At 42.1% G+C, this 27,857-nt stretch overlaps 1 protein-coding gene across 1 annotated transcript in view; it reads right to left on the bottom strand.

The window, feature by feature from the left end:
- Positions 1–27,857, bottom strand: part of LOC134615259 (vomeronasal type-2 receptor 26-like) — a 93,273-nt gene that overhangs the window by 25,522 nt on the left and 39,894 nt on the right. The window contains exons 4-5 of the mRNA XM_063459747.1: positions 26,020–26,355; positions 25,540–25,701 (exon numbers count right to left, since the gene is read on the bottom strand). Coding sequence (XP_063315817.1) covers positions 25,540–25,701; positions 26,020–26,355 — 498 coding nt within the window. The remainder of the gene's footprint in view (positions 1–25,539; positions 25,702–26,019; positions 26,356–27,857) is intronic.

The following is a 27,857-nucleotide window of genomic DNA, read 5'->3' as shown; positions in this document are numbered from 1 at the left end:
AAGTATCCTGACTATCCTCTGGTACGTTAAGTCCGGCCATTATAAGGCCTGCTAAGTCGTTACCTTTAGTCCTAGGTGTGATACAATTATGCGTGCTGGATCAACTAGTATCCTGACAGCTATTCCCAAAGAGGAACTATCCTACACATATTTTGGAGCTGTCCTATCCTAAAATCCTTTTGGTCATTTGTGCCATGCAGGTCGCCGGCCACTGTCACTCCCATATAAACAACAATGCCTCCTCCTAGATATATTTCCACCATCCATTCACTTACCCATTAAGTAACAGGAGCAGGAATATGGGACTCTGAAACAAAAATAGGTTGTGAGAGTTCCTGATGGAATGCATATAGAAATAGTGATGGGATGTGGTGTGTAGGCATATGTTATGGGTCCAGCCAAGGAAGAGCTGGGAGGACACCCCTGGATACTGCAAACTCCAAATGAATCCACTGGGTGGGGGAACTTGTTCAATGCCAATCAACCAGCCTCCACATGTGAACAGCATAGTGGTAGTGTAGAAAGGATGAAATGTCATCCCACCCAAGTCTTTGTGGAGAACCAGGTTTTATGCTGTGCTCACAACCATGCCATGAGAACCTATGAAGAGCAGGTGAAAGTGAAGAGAAAAACAACTGATAAAGCTTTTCTGGGATAGTTTGAGCAGATACAGAACCCAAAGAAGATGTTCATCATGATTGCATTAATTCTGTCAAATCAGGAGATATGTGTGATGGACCCTACGTCAATCGATGCTCCCAGTGCTTACCAAGAACCATCAGCACCACACCAGACACCGTAAGCACCGCAGATCCCACTGTAACGGATCACCTGGCACCCCGACTGGGTACCTCCGCTTACAGAGGGTTCCAAGCGCTCTACAGACTCCACAACCACTGCAGACCCCACGAACCGCTGCAGCTTGGTTGGGGTCTCGCCGTATCCTACCCACCCAGGACCTACGACAAGGCTCCAGGTTCCAGTGGGTGAACCTCTCCTCCAAGAGAGTGAAGCAGGAACAAGCTCTTAAAAGAGCTTAGTAGTGATTAGCTAAGGGAGTATGCAGAGCATAGTGATATAGAAATTCCCTCAATAAGAGGCAGGACTCTAGATTGAGGGTGAAGTAGAACTCTTGTTTAATGGTAGGTACTCTGCTTTTATGCAGTGCTCCCCTGCAAGGGAGATGCCCACAGGCAATTAGACATTAACCAATCAGACAACGGTTACATCCCACAGATTCCCTCCCCTCTGCTTGGGAGATAATTGAGTTTCTTACTATATCTACTCAATTATCTCCAAGCTAAAACGTATACTTTTTTTATGCATTTTTATAACTTTAAAACTATACATTCAATCTTCATTACATATTCGAACTCAGCACACTTTACTTACAAACTTATCCAAAATTCAACCAAAATTCAACCAATTCCATCCAGGGGTTAAAGAGTTAGCTGGAAGTCCTTTATGACCGACCACAAGCACATTTTCCTGCCCAAAACAGTTCCATAGATTTGGGATGTGCGGTTGGTCAATTTCACACTGAAAAAATGACTACGTCCCATTCGAACGTGCGTTCGAATCTTCTAACGGGACTTAGTCTCTGTGTGGCTGAAAACTCGGTGCAGGAGAAGGTAAGGGTCAGCGGTGTTCATTGAAATGTGTAGCCGATTTCAGTTCCATGGATTTAGCTACACATACCACTGACCTCATTCGAATGAACAAAGATGGCCACGGCCACGTGTTCGTTTGTCGATTGGCAACTACTTTGGCACTTCGGCTGTATCCGAAGTGCCAATTTAAAGTTGCAACACTGCTCCAAAGTAATTAAAGGACCAGAAACAGCATTATAAAAACCCCTTATGCCAAACACAGTTCTTAAAGGGTCAGTAATAGTATAATACAAGTCCATAAGCCCCAACTCAGTTCCTTAAAGGGCAATGCATCCCAGGGCCACAGTCGCAGGGCAGGAGGCTGGCAAACAGGCCCCTCCAAAAACCAGTGGCGAGGTTACTTTCGCCACACCCACGAACCGCGGCAGCCTGGTTGGGGTCTCGCCATCCTCTACCCACTCTGGACCTACGACAAGGCTCCAGGTTCCAGATGGTGAACCTCTCCTCCAAGAGAGAGTAGCAGGAACAAGCTCTTAAAAGAGTTTAGTCATTATAGCTCAGGGGAGTATACAGAGTATAGCAATCCCCCAGTGTAGATGCAGCCTTTTCCCCCACACATGAGACAAGGTTCTATGTTGAGGGTAAAACAGGAACTCAGCAGATCTGAGGGTTTATTGTATTTTATACAGTTTTTCCCACAGGTTTACCACCCAGGTGGAACTTGTGGAGCACAGGACACAAAGTCACAAAAGCCAATCAAAACAGAGTCTTACATGCAGACACTCCCCTATAGTGTTCACAATCCCTCCCCTCTGCCTGTGATACAATTAACAAACACAATGGGCTAACTCAATTTACTCTAAACAGAAAAAAACATACATTTTTACAAACCCCCAAAAGTACCCCAAAATACAACAGCCCCGATCTGGGTGAACAACATATCCAAAAATCACCCAGATCGGTTTGATGTAGAATTATTAAAAATCTTTATTGAACTTTTATTGAATTATTGTACTAACTCCATTTTAACCTCACACTGTGACAAACCCTCCATTTTGTCCTCATTACCTGACAGATTCTCCATCTTAAACTACATTACATGACAGAATTTCCCAGTACATTTAATACAATGAACAGAGACTGTATTTTCTATAAAGACATAGTTGACTCCGGAATTATTGAATCTCCTGTAACATGCATATTTTTGAGACTATGTCCTCTTGTTATGGTAGTTTTCCTTCTTTTAAATATAGTCTCCACTTTTACTGTGTTGTTTCCCTTTATATATTTAAAATGCTTTTATCATATTTCCCCTGTCTCGTCTTTTCACCAAGCTATACCTGTTAAGATCCTTTAACCTTTCCTGGTGAATTTTACCCTGCAATCCATGAACCAGTTTAGTAGCCCTTCTTTGAACTCTCTCTAAGGTATCCATATCCTTCTGAAGATATGGTCTCCAGTACTGTATCCAGTACTCTAAGTGAGGTCTCACCAGTGTTCTGTACAATGGCATGAGCATTTCCCTCTTCCTACTGCTAATACCTCTCCCTATGCAACCAAGCATTCTGCTAGCATTTTCTGCTGCTCTATTACATTGTACATTGCCATTAACAGCCAGGAACTGGAGAACAAGAAATGTGAATTCAGGTATAGCTGTTTAACAATGCTTAACAAAATCTCCATTATCTTTTTCATTTATTTTGCAGAAGACAATGTTATTTGTCTATTTTGTATGTTTTAAATATACATTATCAGTGAAGAGTAGAATACATTTTATCCCATTTGCGAGACATAAAATTGTGATAATGTATATTTGTGATATAAGTAGGAATTACATTTTGGGATGTTAGATATAAATTAATAAAATAAAGAACGAGAGTCAGGGATAGCGTCTGTCTCCACGGGCACAAGTCTGGTGTGGGAGATGTGGTGGGCTAGCCGCTGCGGGACACCCACGGAGTGAAACGTTCGAGGCTTGTGGAGACAAGATGAGCATGTTAGCCTTTTATTATTTTTCTCTAGGGAAAGCATAGGGCCAGTTAATAGTTGTTGTACATGGGCTATTTGCAGCCTCCATTGCATTTCTACCTAGTCTTGATTTCTGATGTACCCTCCATTGCTACATCACCTGTCTGCTCCCTTACCTGCCCACCCCTGCTTACTCCTCCCACCGATCCCTCCCCTTCATCTACAGTCCCCCACTTTCTCCTACTACTCCTCCCTCTACTCCACCTTTTCCTCCTCCTACTCCTTCTTCCTGCTCTTACTCCTCCCTCCTCTTCCTACTCCTCCCTCTACTCCACTTTTTCCTCCTACTCCTCCCTCTACTCCACCTTCTCCTCTCTCCTCCTACTTCTCCTCTACTCCTCCTCCTACTCCTCCCTCTACTCCACCTTCTCCTCTTTCCTCCTACTTCTCCTCTACTCCTCCTTCTCCTTCCTCCTGCTCTTACTCCTCCCTCCTCTTCCTACTCCTCCCTCTATTTCTCCTTCTCCCCCTCCTACTCCTCCCTCTACTCCACCTTCTCCTCTTTCCTCCTACTTCTCCTCTACTCCTCCTCCTCCTTCCTCCTGCTCTTACTCCTCCCTCCTCTTCCTACTCCTCCCTCTATTTCTCCTTCTCCTCCTCCTACTCCTCCCTCTACTCCACTTTCTCCTTCTACTCCACCTTCTCCTCTATTCCTCCTTCTCCTCCTCCTACTCCTCCCTCTACTCCACCTTCTCCTCCTACTCCACCTTCTTCCCCTCTCACTCTATCCACTACTCATTCTTCCATCTCCCCACCACCATATCTATATCCTTTATATGCTTCCTCCCTTCTTATTCCTTACCAATTTCCTCCGCTCATAGACAACTCTGCCTCTACCTGACAACATTATATTTTGAAGAAAAGTTGCTCTGGCCACTCTTCCGCCACTTCCCAGGGGGGAATACCACACTAACGAAAAATTATTCAGACATGAAAGAACTGTTTTGGGCACTCTCAAGGAAATAGTGCGGTCCTGACCCAGATTCCCATGGAAGTAAGACACCTGTAAGGGAGGTGGCTGTCCCTCATGTTTTTTCTTCACTAAGTCCCCAGAAATCTCATGAAAGGAACCTGACTCATTAGAACAAAACATGAACAATCAATTCACAACTCTCTACAGAGGGGGGTCAGCAAGAGAACTGTAAATAGAAAGACAAATACCCCCCAATCTCACACAGAAATAGGTGAGGAAACCTCTTCTACTGCTCCTCATGGTTGTTTTGAACAGATGAAAGAAGAAACAAGACACCTTTCAACAGAGCATGCAGTAGCTTTACCAGATCCTGACTCCACTCTGTTTGCGGATAAAGAGGAAAGGTACCATACTGGATTTGCTGTTGCTACAGAAGATCAGGTACGTCAAGCATCTTCACTTTCCTCACCCACATCTGCTCAAGACGCTGAATTGACAGCCTTCTCAGTGGCATACAAAATGCCTGAAGGAAGACATGCCAATACCAACACTGACTCAAGATATGCCCTGGGTGCAGCACATTATTTTGGATCAATCTGGAAAATAAGAAGCACCACTCAGCTGACTAAAAGCTGCCAACCAAGCCACAAGTGCACCAAGGGAAGTGGACAGAATGGTGTCCGCTAAAGAAACTTCTATACTCACCATGTAGATCCTACCTACAGATCTCAAGCTTCTGAAAGAATGACAAGCAGCTGCTGACCCTGAAGAAATACAAAGCTGGAAAAACAGAAAGGGGCAACCCTTGAAGACGGGCTGTACTCCAACACTCTCAAGCTCTGTTTACCCAAAAACATGTACTGGGCAGTGAGCCCATGGAACTTTATACCCATCCAAGACCCTCATGAACTCTCTGATCTCTAAATACTATAAAGTACCTAGAATTACTCCTCTAATCATCAGTTACTACCGATCCTGTGTTATTTGTGCCAAAGACAGCTCAGGCAGAAGAGGAGGAGAATCCTAAGCACCTAGCTAACTCTCACTATCCCTTTCAAGAATCCAGGTGACAAAGAGCTGCTGGGTCAAATATGCACTAGTTATAATAGACATTTTGTCAGGATGGCCAGAAGCCTAGCCGGTCATCAATGTGACAACCAAGACCATATACCCAATAGTGCATTGTGAAAGTTGCAGAGATCACTCAGTGGATTCATTGTTCCAGATTCAAGACTCTCTCTCTCTCTGCAACATGAGAAGTGACATTTGTTGATTTTGACACACTTTTGACTCTAAAGAAAAAATGACTTGTTAATAAAAAAAAAAAAAAGATACCAACAAGTAGGTGTTTGATGGCCATAATAATGCCTGACCACCTGCCATCGATGGAAAGCCGAGGACCCCAAAAGGAGACCTCGTGAAGCTGAAGAGATCCAAACGCCAAGCTTCCTCAGGATTATTTGTCCATCCTGAGTTTGTGGTGATATTAATATTGACTAAATGATCCGAGTCCACCCACGCTGATGTAGCGTGGGACAGGTTTAATACTACAATGCATAAGCAAATGTGCCCTAGCCAAGGTTATTATGTCCATACACATAATACATGACAAGGTACTCTTGACACACCACATTCATGCTTCAGAACACAAAGAGGAGCACCGCTCTAAAAGGAAAAGTTTGAGTCCATTTTTTTTCCCAACCGTCACTGCTAATAATAATATTTTGATTCGCATTTATTATATCTATTGCAACCAATAACGTTTACCTGTCACCATGACTTGTTGTGCCTATACTCCAGATAACACAGGTCCATATGGTAATGTAAGCTTGTCTATTTATTATGTCCCACTGAAGAACTAAGAAGACTTTAAGAACCGTTACTTCATAGGGTTTTGTGCCTTTGGGCTAACCTGTCTTCTGAGACTAACCAATAAAGTTTATCTTTTAGAATTTAACATTTCATAGGGGGGACTGATGTAGAATTATTAAAAATCTTTATTGAACTTGTACTGAATTATTGTACTAACTCCATTTTAACCTCACACTGTGACAAACCCTCCATTTTGTCCTCATTACCTGACAGATTCTCCATCTTAAACTACATTACATGACAGAATTTCCCAGTACATTTAATACAATGAACAGAGACTGTATTTTCTATAAAGACATAGCTGACTCCGGAATTATTGAATCTCCTGTAACATGCAACAAAGTATAACCAAGGCCAGAGCCAAGGCCATGAGAACACTGTACTAATGAAATGTTCTATTCATAAAAGAACCTTGCACCTGACCACAAGACCTGACATCACTGACTGTGTAAAATGACGCTCAAGCCCCCCTTTCCACCGAGTAAAACTCATGCTGGGAAAAATGGCGCCTGAGCCTTCTGTCCACACCCTTGTCCAGAACAATACCACCTCCCGGTGGGAGGACACCTAGCTAGTCACTTAAACCCCTGAGCCAATTAATAAAATTGATGGGTGGACACTGATATAGTCACATAACATTTAATCCAATTAATGATGTTTATTTGTTATTATCTGATATTCAATGATGATGTCATTTTGCCTTTAAAAAGGTCTGCATAACTGTTTTCCAACTAGATGCCATTAAATTTTCTGAAGTGCTTTTAACCTGAACTCCATGTGTCAGTGTGAGCTTACTTCTGCGTATACGCAATTTAATCATCTCAGATTTGGACAGGAACAGATAGACATTTAAACATATTTGTTTATTTCTAAATTAATCTACATCAGGTTCAGGGGTTCAGGAATTCAGGAATTTCCTGGAAGTCTTATTTTTGCCCCACCGTGCACATGGTCCCATGCCCAAAACATTTCCATACACTCGACGACAAAACACTGCTGAACAATTTAAGATGGCCGACCCCACATGTTTGAAAGGGGCATTGTGCTAAGTCCCAATATGCACAAATAGTGTTTTTAAAAGGCAATACACCCCAGGGGCCATAGTCACAGGACAAGAGGCTGGCACACAGGCCTATCCAAAACCCAGTAGTGAGGTTACTTTCGCCACAATATGCTGGAAACCACGGACTAAAAGTCTTCAGAAAGTCTAGCCAAGAGGTCTGGAAAATTAGCTGTGAATGGATGGTAAATTTTCCTGGTTAGACATATACCCAGGTAGTTTATTTTAAAGGAACCTTTCTCTGCCTCTTCTTAACAGAACAGAAATATTAATTACTGAATATTCTGACTTATCTGCATTGAGCTTGAAATTAAACAGAGAACAAAACTCTTGAAATGCACTTAGAATATTGGGAAGGGAGACCACAGCTTGTTCCATGAAAAAAAAAAAAAAGCCAACAGCATAATCAGCTATTTTATGCTCTGACATACCCCCGTGAAACCCCAGATGTCACCATTCCACCTAACTGGAGTGGAAAGTCTTGAGCAAGAGAATGTAAAGCAATGGTGAGAGGGGACAGCCCTACCTAGTGTAATTTGTTATCAGCACCCGCTAAGACGGAGAGCTGTTAATTAGGATCTTTGCTGATGCAAACAAACTTTAGCATCCTGGGCCCAAATCCTCAGGGTGGCTCAGAGTGCTAACATGTGTCCCCAGTCAACCCTATCAAGTGTATTTTTAGTGTTGGTAGAGAGGAGGAGTCATCGTCTGCCCTGTTTCTGTGATGAGTGCACAATATCATAGAAACATAGAAACATAGAAACATAGAATGTGACGGCAGATAAGAACCATTCAGCCCACTTAGTCTGCCCAATTTTCTAAATACATTCATTAGTCCCTGGCCTTATCTTATAGTTAGGATAGCCTTATGCCTATCCCACGCATGCTTAAACTCCTTTACTGTGTTAACCTCTACCACTTCAGCTGGAAGGCTATTCCATGCATCCATTACCCTCTCAGTAAAGTAATACTTCCTGATATTATTTTTAAACCTTTGCCCCTCTAATTTAAGACTATGTCCTCTTGTTGTAGTAGTTTTTCTTCTTATTTTGAATATAGACTCCTCCTTTACTAAATTGATTCCCTTTATGTATTTAAATGTTTCTATCATATCCCCCCTGTCTCGTCTTTCCTCCAAGCTATACATGTTAAGATCCTTTAACCTTTCCTGGTAAGTTTTATCCTGCAATCCATGAACGAGTTTAGTAACCCTTCCCTGAACTCTCTCTAAAGTATCAATATCCTTCTGAAGATACGGTCTGCAGTACTGCGTACAATACTCCAAATGAGGTCTCACCAGTGTTCTGTACAATGGCATGAGCACTTCCCTCTTTCGACTGCTAATACCCCTATACAACCAAGCATTCTGCTAGCATTTCCTGCTACTTTATTACATTGTCTGCTGACATTTAAGTTATCAGAAATAATCACCCCTAAATCCATTTCCTCAGATGTTGCATATATCAAGTGCATTGCATCCTTAGCTTCTTGTGACAAAGCTGGATGAGGGCAGGAATCACCCAGTCTTTAGTCAGTGCTATCACATTAGAGGAGTGCTTTATGTCTGAGTTCAAAATAGAACTTTACACTCTTTGGGAATTACCATGATGATGGCGGCCAGAGTGTCTGCAGAAAATCCACCTCCCTCCAGGATGGAATTAATACCTGTAACAGATCCCCTGTTATTGCCTGGCCAACAGACTTGGAACATTGTAACCACTGTAATTGTAACCATTGTTATGCTGAACATACAAATGGAAAAACGAATAGCCCTGCTAACTCATTTGTATAACCGAACAAACTGCTGAACCAGAGACCTCCCAGACCAGGCGTGTGCCGCCAATTAACTCCCTGACTCTGTGCCAAACCGCAAACCACAAACATTCTAAGTGGTTCACTGGGTGGCCATCGATTCGTATGCACGAGCACGTGGTGGTGGCCATCTTGTTTTGTCGAACGCGTCCAGCAGGGTTTGGTTGTCGAGTGTCTGGAACCATTTTTGGACACTCAAACTCCTGAACACCGCTGAGACTTCCAGGATCACTTAGCTTCGCACAGATTCATACGAACAAGACGGCGTTCGGTAGAAGTATTACACTAACGAGGCAGCACACAACCACCAAAGGCACGAACAATAAAAATAATGACTGTTCGGTATTTTAAACATACAAAAAGGAACTTGCCACACCAGCTGAATGCATGGAACTATTTTGGTCAGGAACCTAGTGTGCGGCCGGACAGCAATGCAACTTCCATCTATCTCACGAACCTCTGAACCGATTCGTATGATTTTTGAAAATGTTTGTTCCCTAATTATGCTCGTTCTGAATATATACGTTTTATGGGAATTTGATGTATAATTTTGATGTTATGAAAAATGAGTAAAAAGTGTATTTTTGGTTGGAGATAATTGAGTTGATACAGCAATTATCTCAATTATCTCCCAAGTAGAGGGGAGGAATTTACAGTAATGAATGGGAGTGTTTAACTGTGTGACTGTAAACTATTGGTTGTTGAGTTTGTGTTTTCGGTGCCCAACAAGGTCCATATGGGTGGTAACTTTGTGGGAAAAGTTGCATAAAAGCCAGCCTGGCACATTAAACTTTCAGTTCTGCTTATCCTTATCTTGTTATTGTAGGGAACCTGCATCCAGCTAATCACTAGCTCTTGTAAGAGCTCTGCCACTGTCTCTCTCTACACTGATCCAGCTGATGGGACATCGGGAATACTCTGCAGCACAACCTCTCACTAGGGAAAAGGATGTCTCCAACAGCATACACCCTCTAACCACCAGGGTGGCCGTTACAATACCTGTGAGCATAAGCAGCAGATGGATCTCTCCAAGGACCTTATTAGGGATGTGCATGGGGAAAAGTCGGGACCTCTTCGGGACCTCTCTTGCAGCCACTTAGTAGATAACTCCCTAATTCCCACGGTATTAGGGAGTTATCTACCAAAAAGCTGAAAGACCTAAATTGGTCTTTCAGCCAAATTTACTAATACTAAGTAAAAATTACTTAAAATTAGTAAATTCTGCCTCTACTCGCTATACCGTAATGTCTATTAAACGTAAAAAAAAAAAAAAAAATTCCCCCCTGCCCTAAAGAAGAATAAGGGGCCCCCAACCCTGAGGCCCTAAATTAGAATAGAGGGGGTCCTATTGTCCTCCACCCAGTCCCACCCCTGAGAAGCGGGTGGGGGCCCTAAAGTAAAATAAGGGGGGACCTACTGTCCTCCTTCCCTGGCCCCCACCCCTGAGCAGCGGGTGGGGGCCCTAAATTAGAATAAGAGGGGACCTACACCCTGTTCCAAGTTATTATGCAAATTCTATTTAAGTGTCACAAAGATTACATTTTTTTTTTTTCAGTTTAACTCATGGATGGCATTGTGTCTCAGGGCTCTTTTGATCACTGAAAACAATCTCGGACACCTGTGATAATTAGATTGCCAGGTGAGCCCAATTTAAGGAAAAACTACTAAAGGAGGGTGTTCCACATTATTAAGCAGAGCACCATTTTCATGCAATATGAAGAAAAAGGATATCTCTGCTGCCGAAAAGAGTGAAATAGTTCAATGCCTTGGATGAGGTATGAAAACATTAGATATTTCACAAAAACTTAAGCGTGATCATCGCACTAGAGATTTGTGGCTGATTCAGAGCAAGGACGGGTTTGTGCAGATAAAGGCACATTGAGGAAGATTTCTGCCAGATCCATGCATCGGATCAAGAGAGCAGCTGCTAAAATACCATTACATAGCAGCAAACAGATATTTGTGAAGCTGCTATCAAATAAGGGTCCTATGTTAAAATGTAACGTGACCTGTTAAAATGTTTAAAAAGTTAAAATGTTGTTATAAGTTTGATTGAAATAGCTTTTGATTTAGTAAATATGCTGCAAACACAACACATGGCAATTTTCAGTTCTTTACAACCTATAAAGTGTTTTGACACTTACTGTGCGTAATAATTTGGAAAAGTGCATTGTAAGTTTTTTATGTTTAAAAAAATACTGTTATCATTAGGAGGTTTGTTCAATAATATTTGAATGGTACTCTTAAAAGTTGATAACATGAGAATTATGCTGACTGTTATTTACATCAATTATTTAGGTAAATGAGAAAAGTAAATGAGAAAAATATAATTTGCATAATAATTTGGAACAGGGTGTATTGTCCTCCCCCCTGGCCCCCACGCCTGAGCGGTGGGTGGGGGCCCTAAATACAAATAAAGGGGTGGGACCTATTGTCCACCCCCGCCCCCACCCCTGAGTGGCGGGTGAGGGCGTTAAATATCAATAAGGGGGGACATATTGTCCCCCCTGCCCCCACCAGTGAGTGGTGGGTGGGGGCCCTAAGTTAGAATAAGGGGGGACCTATTCTCCTCCCCCATGGCCCCCACCCCTGAGCGGTGGGTGGGGGCCCTAAATAAAAATAAAGGGGTGGGACCTATTGTCCACCCCCGCCCCCACCCCTGAGTGGCGGGTGAGGGCGTTAAATATCAATAAGGGGGGACATATTGTCCCCCCCTGCCCCCACCAGTGAGTGGTGGGTGGGGGCCCTAAGTTAGAATAAGGGGGGACCTATTCTCCTCCCCCATGGCCCCCACCCCTGAGCGGTGGGTGGGGGCCCTAAATAAAAATGTTAACCCCCCAAGGTGACTAGGGATCCCCAAACCAATAGTCACCCCCTCCCCCCCAAAAATAACCCCTACCTACCCCTCTTACCCCCTAGTAACCGTTAAAAAAAATTACATTTGATGTCTTCTTTCTTCCAAAAACTTATTTTTTCAGCCCCAAAAAATGCCAAATAAAAATCCATAACCGACACACTTTGAACAAAAAATAAAATAAAAAAACAGAGCACAAAAAAAATATCTATGTTCACCCATGGAGGGCTCCACGCAGACTGAGCTCTGTAGGGTGGGGGAAGGCTTATAAAGCCTTGCCCCGCCCTCCAATTATGCTCAGAGCTCTACATTTACCTGTCACAGCACTCTGAGTGGTTAGCTTGAAATCCAGCCAATCAGAGTGCTATGTGTCATTTTACACAGCGTGGGAAAGTTCTTTGGAATTTTCCCACGCTGTGTAATTTGACTGATAACAACACTCTGATTGGCGGATTGAAAGTAACCAATCAGAGAGTTCTGAGTTACGAGCCACAGGCTGCTCACTGTTTAATCGACATGGCCCTACTCGTGGTATAGCGAGTAGGGGCAGGATTTACTAATACTAAGTAATCTTTATTAATATTAATCTTTTGTGTGTGTCAGTGAGCTTATCTGTAGTGAGCATGTGTATGTGTGTCAATGAGCTTAAGTGTGTCAGGGAGATTTTCTGTAGGGAGCATGTGTGAGCTGATGTATAAGTGAGCTTGTATGTGTCAATTAGCTTTTCTGCAGTAAGCATGTGTGCGTCAGTGAGCATGTCTGTAGTGAGCATGTGTATATGTGTCAGTGAGCATGTGCATGTGTCGGTAAGTTTGTAGTGAACATGTGTGTATCAGTGAGCTTTTTTGTAGTGAACTTTGTCTATAGTGAGCATGTGTGTCAGTGAGATTGTCTGTAGTAAGCATGTGTATGTGTGTCAGTGAGCTTGTGTGTGTGTCAGTGAGCTTGTGTGTGTCAGTGAGCTTTTCTGTAGGAAGCATGTGTGTGACAGTAAACTTGTCTGTAGTGAGCATATGTGTGTCAGTGAGCTTGTCTGTATGAGCGTGTGTGTTTCAGTAAGCTTGTCTGTAGTAAGTTTTTGTTTGTCTACCAATGAGTCTGTAGTAATCTTGTGTGAGTGTCAGAGTTTTTATTAAGTTTGTGTGTGTGTACCAGTAAGCTTGTCTGTGTTTGTCAATGAGATTGTCTGTCAGTGAGCCTATTTGGGTGTACCAGTATCCTTGTGTTTTTTGTCAATGAGCTTATGTGTATCAATAAGATTGTTTGTCTGTGAGCCTGTGTATCAATGAGCTTGTGTGCTTGTGTCAGCGAGATTGTCTATGTCTGCATGCGAGTATGTTTACTGTATAATCTTAAAGAAAACAGAATACAGTGTGTCCTTACCCTTTTGAGCTATATCACACAGTTAGTTAAACTTTATTTTCTTTACCATCCAGAAACAAATGACGTAATGACGTCAAGGGTATGATGTTAATTGCTTAACTGTAAATTGTAATATAAGATTGATTTTAATCACAAAATGTCTGACACTGCAGGTCCAGGTCGTGAATTGGGTAAGTCCATTCGAGGTGCTCTATGCCTGTATCTGGTTTGGTTGGCACAGTGGATTTAAATTTTTCTCAGACTCTTCCTTTTGTTTTCTATGTTCTACTACTAGGTTGGGTGCCTTTAGATGTCCAGGCTGGGCTTGTTGACAGTCCATTGTTATTCCTCGGTCTACCCCATTCTACCCATCACATACCTGTTTTTCCTTCTTCCTGCTCCTTCTTTTTTATTTTTCTTTACAATGCTTTCTTCTCTTATTCACTCCCCACCTTCCTCTCTCCTTGCGGTTAATTCATATGTTAAAGATTATTCGTATTTCACGATGGTGTATAATTCCTTTTCCAGAACTGATTATATTTTGTTAGGCTAGGTGCTTCTTTCTCATCTGATCACCTCCTTGATTAGTACAGTGGTGTGGTCAGACCATTCCTCATTGTACCATGATAACCTTCTCTTCTCTTCACCGGTAACTCAGTGAGTCAATATTTTGTCAGACCACAGAGATTACTTTCTCACTAAGTTTTTGTTTTAGATAATAACTGAAAGGAGAGCTCTAGGCTCACACTATAGGAGTAACACAAATAACTGTTAGAAGTCAACTTATTCAGATTTGTGCATAAGCACACCACATTGTGGAGTTAGTTTTGAAGATCACTGAACTCGAACAGTCCCATAAATCTTCCCTTTCTGATGAGACCTTTAAAAAGCTATTAATTGCTCACTGGGACCTGAATTCTCTCCCAGCTTGCTCTCTACAATATTAATCTCTTTTTCTGCAAGCACCCCAACAAATGTGGCAAATCTTTAGCTAAAATGCACAAGATCACACAAAGTACCAAAGGGTAGATGCCACTCCTGGATGGTACAACTAACAAGTTTCATTCCTATTATATGTCGCTATATAATTTGTATAGAGACTTATCTCTATCCCAATGACAGCATAGCCCTAGGATAGAACACCTTCTAGATCCAAATGTCAGATCTCTGATGCTAGAGAATGCAAATCCCTTTCACCGTGGAGGGACTTCAAAGTACTATAAAACTGATCCAAGTTAACAGAGTAACTGGCCCTGATGGATTTCCGTCACACTTATAAGGTCTACACATGTGCAATTTGTTACGTTCCGAATGTGAATTTGGACGAATTTCGGGCATTGCGGACATTCAGATACATTCGAATGTCGGAATAGTTGAATTGCTGAATTGCGGAAGTGCCGAATTGCTGAAGTCCCGAAGTTCCGAAATTGCTGAATTTCCGAAGTGTCGAAGTTCTAAAGTTGCCGAAGTTCCAAAGTTTCGAAGTGCCGAAGTTCCGAAGCACAGTATTGCCGAAGTACTAATCTACCTACCCAGTGGAAGAATGAAGAATGTTACACTGTATACAAGTTTAAATAAAAAGTATACAAACATAGCCAGGATTCAGCTGTAAGCATTTGCAACACTTACAACAATCAAGTAACACACATTCATATAAAATGTAAGTTACTTAGCCTGTCAATGGAATGACAGGAATGAAACAGTAGATAACTCCCTATTTCCCACGGTATTAGGGAGCTATCTACTAAAAGGCTGAAAGACAAAATCACTGACAAATACATGCTCACTACAGACAAACTTACTGACATACACTCAAGCTCACAACAGACAAGCTCACTGACACACATACACATGCTCACTACAGACAAGCTCACTGACACACACTAATTCTCACTACAGAAAAGCTCACTAACACATACAAGCTCACTTACAGACAAGCTCACTGACACATATTCACATGCTCATTACAAACATGCTCACTACAGAAAAGCTAGCTGACACACACAAGCTCGCTTACACATAAGCTCACTGACACACACACACAAGCCCATTGACACATATACACATGCTCTTTACAGACAACCTCGCTGGCACACACATGCTCACTACAAGCTCACACTGACACACACATGCCCACTGACAGACACATGGTCACTATAAACTCACTGACACACAATGGAAATCTCACTGACATACACATGGTCACTACAAACTCACTCACAAACAGATAAGCTCACTGACACACACAAACAAAGACAAGCTTATTTACTATCAGACACACACACACTGTCATGGGCTGAAGCTTACCTGTCAAAGAAGGCTGTGGGAGACTGGGATCACTGGAAGGTGGTCTTCATGTTCTGTCGTCTTAGCTCATCAGCAGTGAGTTTGGGGGTGGAACTTGCATGGGACAGGGCTTGAGTGCAGGAGGTGGAGCCTGAATGCGTGGGAGAAGCATAGAGGCACGGAAATGGTGGTGATTCGGAAGGGAGCCTCACAGTGCTCCCTCCAGTCCTCTGTCAACCTAAATAGGGCTATGCCAGTCTCCAACACCTCACTCAAGCCCCCAGCACATCCCTCCTTCTTTCTCTCGGACTGAGCTGTCACAGTCCAAGGGAAAATTGCCCATGGGGACGGGACAAGTTGAGGGTGCTCCCTTGCCCCCTCATGTGGACACCCATGCTGCCACCATCTGTTTAATTGCCTTTTGCTGCATTTTGTGTCTTGTCTGCCATAGTTCCTATGTGATCAATGCTTAAATTTAAATAGCTTTGATATCTATGGAATTATTATTGAGTTATTTAATGTTGGTTTGATTTGTGTATTATTAGTTATTTCCTTTCCAGTTTTGTATAATTGTATGTTTGGTATGTTGATTCCTAAAGGAATGATGTGTGTTTACATTAACTGGGTATTCCTGGCTACTGTTTTGCTAATAGAAAGCTAATTGTAGATTATACTAGCTTTAGTGTAACTATAATCTTAATTTTATTAATGACAGGAGGCGAATATTTGCTTAAGTCTCTCTTTACTAGAACTCCACAGCAGCACATTAACATAGAGATAAAAACACCAGAGACAAAAAAAGCAAAAAGCCCGCCATGTCGGTACCTGAAGTCGCAGTGTTACGGACTGAAGTGAACCAAAAAAACCTATACGCCCCGCCAATGCCAACCACAACCAAGCGGTACATGAAGGGCGAGAAAAAGTGAAGAACCATTTAAACAAACGGTGACGTTGAACACCGCCTAAAGGTGGGAGCACTACCAAAGTAATAATATGACCCCCGGGTCCGACTAAGGCTGATGGACAACTAAGGTCCGAACCATCTGAAAGAAAAAACAAGGTATAACTGAAATAAATCCAGAATCAGTGAATGGACAAAACCGGACAGAAACCACCATAGGAGCATGACAAAAATGCGTGTACCCCCTGGGGAGATGAATACCCATCCTCAGGAACCGTAAAGGGAATTCTAAGCAGAGCGAGGCCCGCTGACAACAGTTGTATGGCAGTCCCCGGTAATAAAGTGACCAAACAATACCCGAACCCTGTAAATTTGCAGTAGCAAAATTAGGAGATCCGTACTACGTTAGGGTCACCATGCAGACCAAAGTCTCACAATCCCCGAGATCAAATGAGCAAGGGTTCAGGGAATCCAGGAACTGCAGACCGAGGCACGTGTAGAAAGGTCCTGAGACCAAACAAACGGAGGAGACTCGTCCGCGTCTCCGTGTCGAACACTCCTTGAGGGAAGCGTCCATCGCTGAGCAAATGGGTCCGTCATCCAGCTGAACTGGTCAGGGCCTGATGGGTCCTCCTCCATGGGTCCTCCCAGAGAAAACTATTCCATACGTACGAGTAACTCAGGCAGTGGAGAGCGTAAGAGGCACCCCCTTGCGTCCAATCCGCCCTCCAGGACCCCATTCCTTGAGATGTAGAGGAGGTCGATATTTCCCTGGTTGAAAAAAAAATCAGGGAAAACGCAGGGAGCGTCTGACCTTTCGGTCTGGGAGGTACCTCGCAGGGGTTCCGGCAAGTCCGTCCAGGTAGACCGTACAGCAAGATGTCCTATATCGATGAAGAGTCGCGTCCGGGTCCCAATGCTTGGAAAACGAGAAAGATCTGTTCAGATAGTTCTGGTATTCCTGAATGTCCTCAATTCCTCCCAACCAGGTTGTATTGTCACCCAAATGACTGATGCACAAGATACCTATCTCACCAGGGAGAAAATAGAGGCCACCTTACCAGAACTGGGCCCGCGGTCGATAGAAGTTTCTTGAGGGCCGCGTCTAATTCAAAGCAACTAATGAATATACATTCAATCGTAGACTCATGCCAGGACTCCAAGGGGCTCAGATCCAATTATCCCAAGCACCTCCAGCGGTCCAAATTGCGTTTAGGATAGGGTCATCTGCCACCCCAGACTCGGGGCCCTGTCTGGGATTTCATCCGAAAGTGGAGGCAAGTGTGAAATTCCGGGTCAAGGGTCCAATCCCCTATGAAAGGTATGGCTTGAAGCTGAGATAAGCCTCCATCAAGTATTTCCATGTAAAATAGGACACCTCTTATACTTCCTTGTATGTTCTGCTAGCACAACTCACTCGTGTAGCGGAGAACAATCGGCTTGCCAGTGCGGACTTCATAGTATAGGCACTGCAGTGGGCCGCTCTCAGGATCTCCTGAATACTAGACAGGTGCTTAACCAGCAAAACCGCAGTGCCCCATCGGGTTCTAAGTCTGGGTTTGCGGCTACTTTGTTCGGGAGCCCGGCTACGAATACCGCTTGAATTATCCTGCGGGCTTCTCAAGCCAGCGGTCTACGGTCCCATAAACGCACCGATGGTGCTAGGTGATCAGGCAGAAACCATTCCAAAGAAACCAGGTGAGCAATGGATCGAGGGTCGAACAGGGGTTCGTTTAAGTCGATCCACGAGATGACCTCTTCTTCCAAGGACGTCGGGGCCCCTGTAGTGCCACTAGGGGCCGTCATCATAATCCACACCCCCATCGTCCTCTCCCTCCGAGGGGAAACGGTCCACCCGCCATTCAGCTAGGGCGGCCATGGTGGGGGGTTACGGGGACCTTCACCCCTGTGTCACATAGGTAGTGTCGTCTGGCCGTCAAGGTCGATCATATCAGGGCTAGACACATCTCCGGAGTCTAATCTTTCCAGGCGTCTGGTTCTGGGCCTTCACCCTACCCGTAGTGCTTATGCGCCCTTGCCTGCTCTCCACTCGGAGAATCTGACTCCTCCAAGTCGTCTGCCTTTTTAAGAAGGCGGTCACTGCCGGATCCGGTGGTCATCGCCTCCCCCGCGCCATATAGGCAGGGCCATCTGACCGATTGCAGAGGGGTTAGCCGCTCCTCTGAGTCTTATTTTTCCGGGAGCCTGGTTCAGGGCATTCACCCTTCCAGTAGTGCTCATGCGCACTTGCCTGCTCTCCTCAAGGAGAGTCTGACTCATTCAAGTCACTGGTTCAGGGCCTTCACCCTTCCAGTAGCGCTTTTGTGCCCTTGCCTGCTCTCCTCATTCAAGTCGCCTGCCATTTTAAAGGTGGGCCCTCTAGCGTTACGCTCCTGATAAGTTTAAGGGAGGACCCTGGCTGAAGCCTAATTCCACAGAGGCGGTCACTGCCATAGTAGTCATTGTCTGCGCTGTTAACCCGGATAAGGGTTCTCCTGTGCAGCGGTCCCAGGCAAAGTGACCTCAAGGAGTATAGAGGGCAAGAGTCACTCGCAGGGAGATAGGGGCAGCACCCCATATAGTGACCGAGGCAAGTTGGGAAGCGAATGCAATGCACAAGCGTGAGTATGTGGCAGTAGGCTTGGCATGCAGACATTCTGGCACAGACAGCACAAGCCAGATCAATGGGGCACAGACAAAGCAGGCCAATCAATGGGGCAGAGACAAAGCAGGCCAATCAGTAAGGCACGGACAAAGCCGGCCAAGTCCTGGGGCACCGACAAGTCAGGACCTTCAGAGATGTACAGGTGAGGAACTGCGCATTCCATTCTTCTGATAAAATGTACCTTTCGCTAAGATGTACATAACACTTCTTCAGATTATTAGCACATAACACATTTCTGTGTAACTGTAATTAACACTCTTCTGTGTAACTGTAATTAACACTCTTCAGTGTAACTGTACGTAACCTTCTTCCATGTAACTGTACATAACACTCTTCTGTGCAGCCGTACATAACATCCTTCTGTGTAAACATACAATACGTTCTTCTGTGTAACCGTACATAACGCTCTTCTGTGTAACCGTACCTAACGCTTTTCCGTGTAACTGTACATAACGCTCTTCCGTGTAACTGTACATAACACTATTAAGTGTAACTGTACATAACACTCTTCCGTGTATTTGTACATAACATTCTTCTATGTAACTACATAGTATATTACTGTGTAACTGTACATAGCCTTCTTCTGTGTAACTGTACATAACATTCTTCTATGTAATTGTACATAACATTCTTCTATGTAACTGTAAATAACATTCTTCTATGTAATTGTACATACCATTCTTCTATGTAACTGTACATAACATTCTTCTATGTAACTGTACGTAGCATTCTTCTGTGTAACTGTACATAGCATTCTTCAGTGTAACTGTACATAGCATTCTTCTGTGTAACTGTACATAGCCGTCTACTGTGTAACTGAACATAGCCTTCTACTGTGTAACTGTAGATAACGCACTTCAGTTAAATAGTGCCTGACACTACGTAATTAGTGAACTTGCATATTGAGTACACCTGTAGTCAGGGAACTCACCAACTTACCTCACAAGAGGTGCTCCATTGGTAAAAATTATAAAACAGAGCGCTGCAAGCAATCACCTGAACAAACAAAAAAGGGGTGGGGGGATGAGTATAAGTGGTAACACTGCAAGTTGTGCCTGTAACCCTTGAGGGGTTGTGCACAGCTCTACATAGCAAGACTGTGATCTATACCATCCACTATGGTCCCCAGTAGCCTAACCTGCCAGCCACATGGGGCACAAAGCCAGGACAGCCTGAGGGTGCAATGCACCCAAGTCATAGCTGAATCCCAGTAAAAGCTACAGCACATGTGCCTGCCATCGCGGAACTAATGCGGTAAGTCTGGTAACTGCCCGCCCCCGCCCCCACCAAACCACGCGGTCGCGGAGAAGTGGATGCTCGGGGCCGCTGCACTGCATGGGAAGGTAACCCCCCCACCCACGCCGTGGGATTAGTTATACCGCGAGCGGAAGCGTGGGTCGGGTGGGGTGTGGAAGCAGAGGATCTCGCTCGGCGGATGGAGCCAGCGGGATTTGGATCTAACACATTGGACCGACAGAGTCTTACTCCGGGGTCCCGGCGGTCGGCAACGGAAAGCGGTTGGAAGACCGTTTTCCGACAGCCGCAAAACTGACGAAAAGTGAAGGGGGCAAAGCCACCCGGAAAAGGTAGAGGGAGGGAGGGAAAAAAGGAACCCCCCCGCAAACCCAAGAAAAAAACGATCCCCAGACATGGGGGCCCAAATCAGGAAAATGCAGAAAAGTCATAAGAGAAAATACATCCCTACAGCAAAAAAGTAGGGACAGAAAAATACAATCTAAATAAATAAATCATAATGGCAGTAGGAAGGTAAACACATTCTAAACAAATAAATCCCTGCAGCCATAAGAAGGTAGATGCAGAAAAACAGAGTAAATCAATCAAGCAATCACTACAGCACTAAGCAGGTAGGTGAAGAAAATACAGATAGCTAAATAAATCAATTCCTACAGCACTAAGCAAGTAGGTGTAGAAAATACAGTATAGCTAAGTAAATCAATCCCTACAGCACTAAGAAGGTAGATGCAGAAAATACAGTATAGCTAAATAAATCAATCCCTACAGTACTAAGAAGGTAGATGCAGAAATTACAGTATAGCTAAATAAATAAATCCCTAGAGCACTAAGAAGGTACATGGAGAAAATACAGTATAGCTAAATAAATAAATCCCTACAGCACTAAGAAGGTAGATACAGAAAATACAGTATAGATAAATCAAGCAATCCCTACAGCACTAAGAAGGTAGATGGAGAAAATACAGTATAGCTAAATAAATAAATCCCTACAGCACTAAGAAGGTAGATGCAGACAAAACAGTATAGCTAAATCAAGTAATCCCTACAGCACTAAGAAGGTAGATGGAGAAATTACAGTATAGCTTAATGAATCAATCCCTACAGCACTAAGAAAGTAGATGAAGAAAATATAGTATAGCTAAATAAATCAATCCCTACAGCTCTAAGCAGGTAGATGCAGAAAATACAGTATAGATAAATAAATAAATCCCCACAGCACTAAGGAGGTAGATGGAGAAAATACAGTATAGCTAAATAAATCAATCCTTACAGCACTAAGAAGGTAGATGGAGAAAATACAGTATAGCTAAATAAATCAATCCCTACAGCACTAAGCAGGTAGATGGAGAAAATACAGTATAGCTAAATAAATCAATACCTACAGCACTAAGCAGGTAGATGGAGAAAATACAGTATAGCTAAATAAATCAATCCCTACAACACTAAGCAGGTAGATGCAGAAAATACAGTATAGCTAAATAAATCAATCCCTACAGCACTAAGAAGGTAGATGCAGAAAATACAGTATAGCTAAATAAATAAATCCCTATAGCTCTAAGAAGGTAGATGGAGAAAATACAGTATAGCTAAATAAATCAATCCCTATAGCACTAAGAAGGTAGATGGAGAAAATACAGTATAGCTAAATAAATCAATTCCTACACCACTAAGCAGGTAGCTAAATAAATACAGAGTAGCTAAATAAATAAATCACTACAGCACTAAGTAGGTAGATGCAAAAATACCCTCTAAACAAATAAATCAATACAGTAATAAAGATATAAATACAGTAAAATATCCACAACCACCCATATAAAACAGGAGGCAGTGGTACTCTGACCTGTACTGTCTGCGGAGCAGCAAAGAAAGAGGAAATAGATAGTTGGGAGAAGCCTTTTATAGATTCATGATTTTTTTGTCTCTGGTGTTTTTATCTCTATGTTAATGTGCTGCTGTGGATTTCTAGTAAAGAGAGACTTAAGCAAATATGAAGCCTCCTGTCATGCTATAAAATTGCATTATCTTTGCAGTAATACATTACTTGCTATGTATGGTGACCCCTAATGGTAGATAATTTCTTGTGTCGACTACTAACCACATCACTCTAAGACATAGCAATTTAGATTTATCTTGTTGTGAATATTGTAATCTTAAAATTACTAATTTCTACCTCATATTGTTTCAGAATATTCACTGATTGTCACGCATGTTATTATTTATTTGTTCACAATAAATTATATATTATAAATTTATAAATGTAATAAAAATACATTTATACATTTTATAAAAATAGTGAGTTCACTCTTAAATTAATACAGGGATACAGTGCCATAAAATATATTTTTGATATTGATAAACATGATTAATTTTTGATAATTTTTATAAAAATATTATTTTGAATATTGTATTATTCCAAATATATTCTCACAGCAGAAAACAGTTTAAAAAATATAGGCATCACTGAGGCACACCTTGATGACTTATACATTCATCCCATGGGTCAGGGGCATTAACAGCAAAGTGGCTAAATTAGACTTATGTACTGGATTTTGTTCTCAGTTACATTGGATTTCCTCTGTTACCCCTAGTTCTTTTAGGCCCAAGAAGCAAGTAAAAAGGAACACAATTATAAGTCAGAGTATGTACACGAGGAGAGCCCAGAAATAACAGGCAGCAGTCCACTAATTTCTCCAGCTAGCGTGTACCATCTCTATATTTTGAATTGCTTCATTTAGGGAGACAGTTGTAACATTATCTGATACCACTGCTATATGTAGCTCACCCATTTTTCTTATTAGCACCTCCACTAACTCCCTTTCCCTGCATTTGTTACACTACTCATCCAAACACTATTGTAGAGGCTTGTGTTTTGACAACTTCCAATGCCGCCGATGATAAGTTACCCTCATCTTTAGCAGCCACAAGGTGAATGATTGAGGTAATGCATTTACCTGAGGCAACATAAGGTGCCACTTGGAATACGTCCAAAAAGGGCAATTTGCCAATTGTGCAGCAAGGAAGTGAGTATTGGAAGAGTGATGGTTCATCTCACTAATGCCAGTATTAGGGCATGCAGCAAGCCCACTGATACTGTATTTGATAGAGGTCCTGTCAATAACAGCAGCATTATTCGTCAGTCACAAGTTGGAAAGAGACAATCAGACTCCTCATCATCCCAGGAATGTGTCCACAAGCCCACTCTTAAACATTCTGTTGGATTTCCAGGTCAATGTCCAAATATTAGGCTAACAAAATCACCCAGCTGATTGCTAAAGGGAACTTCTTTTTAAGCATTTGATACAGGCCATCGCTCGACAATATGTAATTTATATTCAAACCACTTTCAGACAGAACAGTTATATCACTGTACCGATTTCTGCATGGTAGCATTAACTTCACCACAGAATTATGCAGTGCTTCTAGTTGGCAGCATACCTTCTTTTCGCATACCTCATGGAGGAATTTCGGTTTAATCCAAACAAGTTTTTCAGATAATTCGATTTGGACAAACCAATTTATTTATTTTTGGAGTGCACAAATCATACACAAACTCTATATTTTAGGTAGAGAAATTTACATTTAATTCTTGATTTTCTTTTCCTTATATATTAGGATTTAAGTGTTAATAAACATTGTACAGTGGGTTCCTTGGTAATTGTAGATCATGCTGACGTAGTTTACCTATAATCTTATTTTTAATAATGACAGGAGCCGAGTATTTTGCATAACTTTCTTTACTTATACCTCCAGCAGCACAAGTCAATCATTAAACTTAAACCAATCAAAAACAATAAAACCCTGACAGGCATAGCTCCTCCTCTTTCTTTGCTGCTTCTGCTATGCACAGGTCTTTTGTTCTGAGGATGTTTTAATTCATACTGTATTAATTCTTGTATTAATTCATATTGTATTAATTCATATTGTATTAATTGATTTAATTCTAACTGTTTTATTCTATACCCCTGTTCCCTACCTTGCATATATTTCTATCCCTTCATTTGCTGCCCAGAACCTTTTATCCATCATTGGGCATGAGCCTTAAGGCTTTGCCGACCTCTCTCTCCTCTTATCTCGCTATCAAGCATTGCAGCTTTTTCACAATTGCACCGTTTTTCCAGCTTCAACTGCTAGTTATAGGGCTAGCCTGATGTGAACTGCGGGCGGGGGTATCCTACATCTGGTATCCTGTCTCTGTTAACAGTTAGTTTGTTTAAAACCTGTTCTGTAACTGTGTCCCAAGGAGTGGCCCTCACCTTATTCAGGACTACCTATACATATGTAGCTCTCATCCCTCCTGTTCCAAATTAACAGGGCATAGCCAGACCGTACAATCTATGGAGACACTACCTTTAGGGGCACCACCCCCTTACTTATATATTAAGATTTAAGTTTTAATTAACATGGTACAGTCAGTTCCTTGATAATTTAAGCCAGTGGTTGCATTTGTTGAATAAATAAAAAAATAAAAAAGATGTTCCAATATCTTATGTAATGTGAAGGAGTCAGAACATCCTCCAGAACTGAGACACCTGATTGGGGACTGTCAGTATAATGTGAACAAAGTGATAAAAATATTATAACTTGCTGCACTTCCTACACAGACTCTGGTAACAACATGCCCAGATTCTCAATGTGGCATTATGTACTAACTTTAAAACTTTGATAGATAGATTGATCAATAGATAAATAGACAGACATACTGAATTAAAATATTATTTTATAATTTTTCTCATTCCCATAGAGTGTAGCATCAGAGAAGCTGTAAGTAGAATTGAAGTTTGTGACACTAAGGTAAGTGTCTCATTCAATTCTAAAAACATGAACATAAGTGGTACTATCGCCATCTTTTTTTGCTGATAGAATTGTCATTGCGTTCTATATATGTATTCATATTTTTACATTAATCAAATCTCTTTGTTTACCTGATACTTGTATTTGTAGATTTGAGCATTATTTTCATTAGAGTGGATATTCAGGGACAAGTGCATATTATGTAAAGCTTTGATCATGGCTTGTACTGCCCTATTCATATGAGGAGTGTGTCCATCATAGTGAACATTAGGAATATCCGAGATACGAATCGTCTGAGTACAATTACGTGGTTTAAAGTTAAAATACAAAATATAAAAATCAGTCTTTTTGGGGTTAAGTGAGTAACAATTAAAATAATACATCCAAATATAATCAAGTAACTTGTCCCTTGGGTATTTCGAAGGATAAATATTCTCAATGACCTCTTGAAGTTTTGGAACATTTTCCTCAAAAAATTCAAGAGCTAAGCTGCCATTAAATATAAAACGGTCAATATAAAAAAAATGATTTAAGGCCCAATTGGGGCCAAGAATAAGTGTCTTATATTCAATGATTCGATATTTTATTAAACTGCTAAAGGAAAACATTACAGCCAAAGACAGTGATCCAGTAATAACAATAACCTGGGTTCCAGAGTTTTTAATAGTATCATATTGTCTTTTATCAATACTAAGATGACTAGATGATTTGACTTTTATTGTAAAGGGCACACAGATCCCATCAGTTATCAAATTATTTTTTAAAACCTGTGTTTCTTCCTCACCCATGTCATCATCAGAAGCAAAAATTCCAACCCAGGTCCATCCAAAGTATTTCAGTAGCTTGGATAACACATGATAGTTAGCTTGATTATTTTGTAGAGTCCGGAAAAAAGTTGGGTAAACATTCCTGTCACTTAGAATCAAACTGGTTGCACCATAGCTTATCTGGGAATAGGAAAAAGCATGAAGAGCTGAAACAAATTACATTCCAAAATGATAAATAACAATAATTAATATCGCAGCAAGATAAAATATTAGTCTTTTTATGAACTGCCCTGGTTTAAAAGTATATCTGATAGATTTAGAACGCATTGCAAAAATCATAGTTTGCTCAAAAAGTTCAGTAAACACTTTTTTTTGTTGAAATTTGACAATTTTTATTGACATTTTCTGTCATAAACGACAACATAAGTTGGGGATAGGGGGGGTACAGAAGAGAGAGTGGGGGGAGAGTAGCAGAATACCGTTTTGTATACTTCACACAGCATGTTCGTACAGCACCGAACAGATAATCATTACAGAATGGCTATGAATATACGATGTGCATTCGTTCACTCTAGGGTCCGAGGTCGGCTCGACTCACATTTTAGTCTCAAGGACTACAATTCTCTTCCATCGGGATTAACCCAATTGACCTGATCTCCATGTGTCCCAGATCTCCCACGCCTTTGCGGCGGTATGGGATGGGGGCCACAGTTTAGTGTATGCACCCTCATATGCTCTTTGTTCTATCAGAGCAGCTAATAGTTTGGAGAAGGGTGGGCATAATTTAGATTTCCATGTTCTCGCAATCTCCTTGTGAGCTGAGATGAGGACATGATACATGAGTTTCCTCTTAGCTCTAGGGGTTCCGCTTGGGAGGAGTAGTGTTATATATATTTGGGGCGAAAATTGTATGGAGATGCCAGTCAAGTTTTGCAGGAATGAATGGACCTCCGCCCAGAACGGTTTAAAGGCTGGGCAGTGCCACCAAATATGGAGGACATCTCCTCTTAATATTCCACATCTCCAGCAGGTGGGGGAGCTATTTGGGTAAAATTTATGGAGACGTGTGGGTACCATGTACCATCTATACACACTCTTACGTTGTTGCTCCATTAGAGAAGTGGATGTGAGAAGCTGATTAATATCTTGGAATAAGGTATTCCATTGTGTGGGGGAGATAGGCTCTCCCAAATCTAAATTCCATTGTTGAGCTATATTGGTAGCAGGGAATGGCATACAGTTGGCTATGAGTCGGTAACACATGGAGGTCGGTTTACATGTGAGTGGTAATGACCCATTTATACATATTTGTTCCCACACCGTGGGTTGTCTCGTATCCGATTGCAATTTCTCACCAGTACTCGCTGACCTATGGAGGAATGATCTCAGTTGCATGTATGAGAATTGTGAGGTTAGAGGGAGTTTATGCGTGTCTCTCAGTGTGGAGAATGCCTTTAATGCCCCATGTTGGAGGATGTGATAGAGGTGTGTTAGTTTTTTATCCAGCCAAGGGTTGGCATGGAAGGTAGGTATACAATACGGGAGGGCCGCCACTGGCATTGCCGGTGAAAGTTTAGTTAGAGTGCTAAGCGTTGCTCTATGTCTATCCCATATTTGTAGTTTTAGGGCGATTAAGTCGGATGGATGTGGCAAGGTCGGGCGATATACTTTCGGTAGCCACA

Source organism: Pelobates fuscus, chromosome 6 (assembly GCF_036172605.1).
Source record: "Pelobates fuscus isolate aPelFus1 chromosome 6, aPelFus1.pri, whole genome shotgun sequence".
In the NCBI taxonomy this organism is placed as follows: Eukaryota; Metazoa; Chordata; class Amphibia; order Anura; family Pelobatidae; genus Pelobates; species Pelobates fuscus.
Note: the sequence above shows the minus strand (reverse complement) of the source record. Positions and strands in the feature narration are given on the sequence as shown.